Source organism: Oratosquilla oratoria, chromosome 23 (assembly GCF_046742065.1).
Source record: "Oratosquilla oratoria isolate Oo_2021 chromosome 23, ASM4674206v1, whole genome shotgun sequence".
NCBI classification, from domain to species: domain Eukaryota; kingdom Metazoa; phylum Arthropoda; class Malacostraca; order Stomatopoda; family Squillidae; genus Oratosquilla; species Oratosquilla oratoria.
In genome coordinates, this window is record NC_134799.1 from 58,884,699 (window position 1) to 58,888,503 (window position 3,805).

Consider the following 3,805-nt stretch of genomic DNA (forward strand, 5'->3'; position numbering starts at 1 on the left):
TTTTTTTTTTTTTTTTTTTTTTTTTTTTTTTTATATTAAATCTCTCAACTTTTAGCTTTTATCCGCCTTTTAGCTTTCATAGCAGTGAATAGCCCTTGATGCTCCAGTGCTTGGCTTTTGAGCCTAAAACTCATAAACCAACCAACCAACCTATACCTATAGGTACCAATGATACACTAGGAGAGCTAACAACCAGCAGCTTCTCTCCTTGTACCTCCAGTAGGTGACATAGAAACAGTTCCACATTAATAATACAATGCTCTCTTCAGTACAAGGTTTCTTCACAGGGATCTATTGCAGGACCTAGTATATGGTTTGTTAAGTTGTTGAGTGGTTGGAGTTGGGGGTGTGTACCTCTAAAGTGTTGATGTGATTGGTGGTGTGCATATGTTTGCAATATTGTATGTTGTTTTCATTATTTGTATGTGTTAAGAGGGATTAGGGAGGAACGTCAATGTAGTAGTATTTGTGGTAAGACAGATATGTGAGAAAACTATAGGAAAAGGTAAGGATGTTTTTTGGGCTTTTATGGATCTGGAAAAGGCTTACGACAGGGTAGACAGGAAGGCAGTGTGGGAGGTACTGCCAGTATATGGGATAGGAGGAAAGCTATTAAGAGCAGTCAAGAGTTTTTACGAGAGTAGTAGAGCTTGTATTATTCCTTTAATCATTTAAGGCCAAGCCACAGAATAAAATTGCCCCTGATACAGTTACCACTCAGAAGACACAGAACACCTCATCCTACACTACCTAACCACCTTGCCCAGACAACAATATACTATCTCTTCCTTAAGGGACTTGTGGGCCAATCCATTGCCTAATGCTGGTTACATGGGTCTGATGTCAAAGAGACCTGGATCGACAGATGGATTGGTTGATTGACTGGTTACGAAAGTTAATTTTCTCATTTTCAATTGCAGGTTCCCAGACTTATGACGATGTGAGGACATGTGTTTAGTGAGTATTTGGGGAGTGGAGGAAGCTAAAGAAGTTGGAGAGCCCCTTTCGAAGAATCACCCTTCCAATCTCCTCACGCTCATACCCACCGATATTTCTTCACCTCAACCTGTTCCACCATCATCTCCAGAAACCTCACAAGTGGTTATAGCAGGAAGTACGGCTCTGATGTGTGGTGCCTGGGGTGGTTCCTGTACAGGTCACAGCATCAATTATGGGGCTTGTGGTCATGCCTGCAGCTCATATCAGGAGCAGAGTTCACAGCAAGTTACGGAACAAGCTTCACCTCATAGTCAGTTTTCAGAAGATACAAGTGATGTGCCAGTTGTGGCTACATCATGTGCAGCAAGCAGATCCTCTAAGAAACCTATTTCTGAACTTGCACAGCTGAGTACTAATGTCAATTTCGGGGAAAACCAGTTAAACTTTGCAGATGTTTTAAGTGAAAGTGAAGGGGAGATTAGTCAGGGTAGGGGGAAACTGGCAGGAAGTAACGAGGGTTTTTTGAAAAGCAGGAGGAAGGGTACAGTAGCCCCCAAGATGGAGAAGAGGTCTTGCCCCCCATCCCAGTATCTGGTGGTGGATGTGCCCCTGCAGCTTAGTATGGGAAGTCCCTACTCCTCCTCTTGCCTCTTTTTGGTTGACTGCTAGAAACCACTTAATTGCTACTTGTGGTGATGTGTGCTTCATTTCTTGCGAAAAAGAAACTTTTAAGTACAGGATGCAGTTTTTAGTAAACTAAAGATAGTAAGGATTAGACGTATAAGAACCTTTTGGTGGTAGTTCATCACCAGCAGCCAATTCTGAGTCGGCCAGAAGTGAAGTCTGAGTATGGTTGAATTGTTTTTGCAGGGAGAGAGAGATGGAAGGGGCAGCAAAGAGCAACAGTGGTGCTAGAGACTTAGAGTTAAGAGGGAGGGATCACAAATGCTCAAAATGCCCTCCATTATGAAATTTTTAGTGAATTTCTTCATAGGATCTCTAGTATTTGATGAAGTGGCCGTGTAGCTTATTTGAAACATATTAGCACTGCCCCTCACATAGTAGTGCTCTTACACATTTGGACATGTGCTCCAACTCTATTCTGATATGCCAGTTGAAAGTATTTAAAGATTTTTCTCCTATTTTGATTCCTAGTATTGAATAAAACAGTGTATAGACCATTCAGCCTGATTGAATTTTAAGAGGCTTAATGCCTCATTTTATCTATATGCAGTTGTAAGAATTTAGTAGAATTATTCAAATAAGAAAAGGAAGTATTAGTTTTTATCAAAATTAATGGAATTGATAATTGTTTAGTCTTGATAGGTACAGATTGTTTGGTAACTACAATAGCTCTCCCAGGCTTTTGTAAGAGGATGGCACTCAAAAGGATAGCATCTAGTCATGAGGTTGATAGCCCATCCATGCCCACCCTGAATTCAATGACTTGGGGCAATTAGATTTTTTATGGCGACTGAACCTCAACACTTAAAGAAGAAATTACCTCTTCAAAAGGACCACCGCACCTGGTGGCTGATTCTTTCCTTTTCTTTAGCCAGTGACAATTACACCCCATGTATACACTGCCATTTCATCTCGCCATCTTAATGTAGTTTATAGATCCGTTCCCAATTGGTGTTTCATTTGTGGTCAGTAAGTGGAGTACCCTGACAATTGTATCAAGATCGTTCAGATACATTTACAAAATACATAAGACCGTCAATCCCTATACGTTTGGTCTGCAGTTTTTATGGCACCATGCTAGGATATGTGTGTTTGTCATAACCATCCTACATTAATTTCCATTCAGAGGTAAATATTCCAAAGGTAAATTAGTGGGGTATTACATACTACATTGTAGGAAGGTCAGATGACTTGGTGAATAGATGGGAGTTCTGTCATTCTAATAGTTCATCATCTCCTGCATAGATCTGAGGGGATTGAGAAGCAAATATTGTGGTAACACATACATATATATGTGTGTATACATTTATATATATATATGTATGTATATATATATATATTGTGTGTGTCTGTGTGTATATATGTATATATATATATATTTATATATATATATACACAGTATCTGTGTGTATATATATGTATATTATATATATATATATATAATGTATATATATATACATATATATATATATATATATATATATATGCATGTGTGTGTGTAAGTATACATATATATAATATATGATTATATATATATATATATATATATACACATATATACATATATATATACACATATATACATATATATATATATATATATATACACATACACACACATATAATGTGCATATTGTACCATTGACTGATCTCTAAAGAAACTTTTTTTTTTTCATTATTTTCCTCTTTTTAGTGGAATATTTACCCTTAGTGTTAATTTTTTTTCCATTACCCTAGTAATTTCATGCCAAGAATTTCTGTGATTTATTTGATTGATATGATTTATTTTCCTAATGATCCATATTTATTTTTTATTATCTGTCTGAAGTTTATGTAAACTAAATGAGGATCTAGAGTATACTTGTATTTGTTGTATGGATAGAAGTGTTAACATATTTAAATTGTCAAGTAAGCAGCAATATAGCAGTGGTAAGAGTGAAATTATATTTAAGTAGATATGATAACCTTCAAATTTGAACTTTTAGAACAAGGGATTCTTTAGCAACAATTTTTTTTTTCTTTTAAAGCATCATAATTTCCATCCTTGTTTCCTAAGAATAGTTTAGGTGTAAAGTAGTTACTTTTTGATAAAGTTAGGATAATGAGAGCTTGAAATAATTTTCTTGCATAATTGACTCCCCTCCCCCCTCTATGTTTTCCTGCATTTTTGTCTCGTGTCAGG

General features: G+C 36.5%; 1 protein-coding gene across 2 annotated transcripts in view; it reads left to right on the forward strand.

Moving 5' to 3' along the window:
• LOC143038129 (ankyrin repeat domain-containing protein 13C) overlaps window positions 1–1,058 on the forward strand; it is a 36,640-nt gene extending 35,582 nt beyond the window's left edge. For both annotated transcript variants that reach the window (XM_076207129.1, XM_076207131.1), the window contains exon 11: window positions 921–1,058. In XM_076207129.1, the coding sequence (XP_076063244.1) occupies window positions 921–936 (16 nt within the window). In that variant the 3' untranslated portion in view covers window positions 937–1,058. The remainder of the gene's footprint in view (window positions 1–920) is intronic.
• Window positions 1,059–3,805: the final 2,747 nt, after the last annotated feature.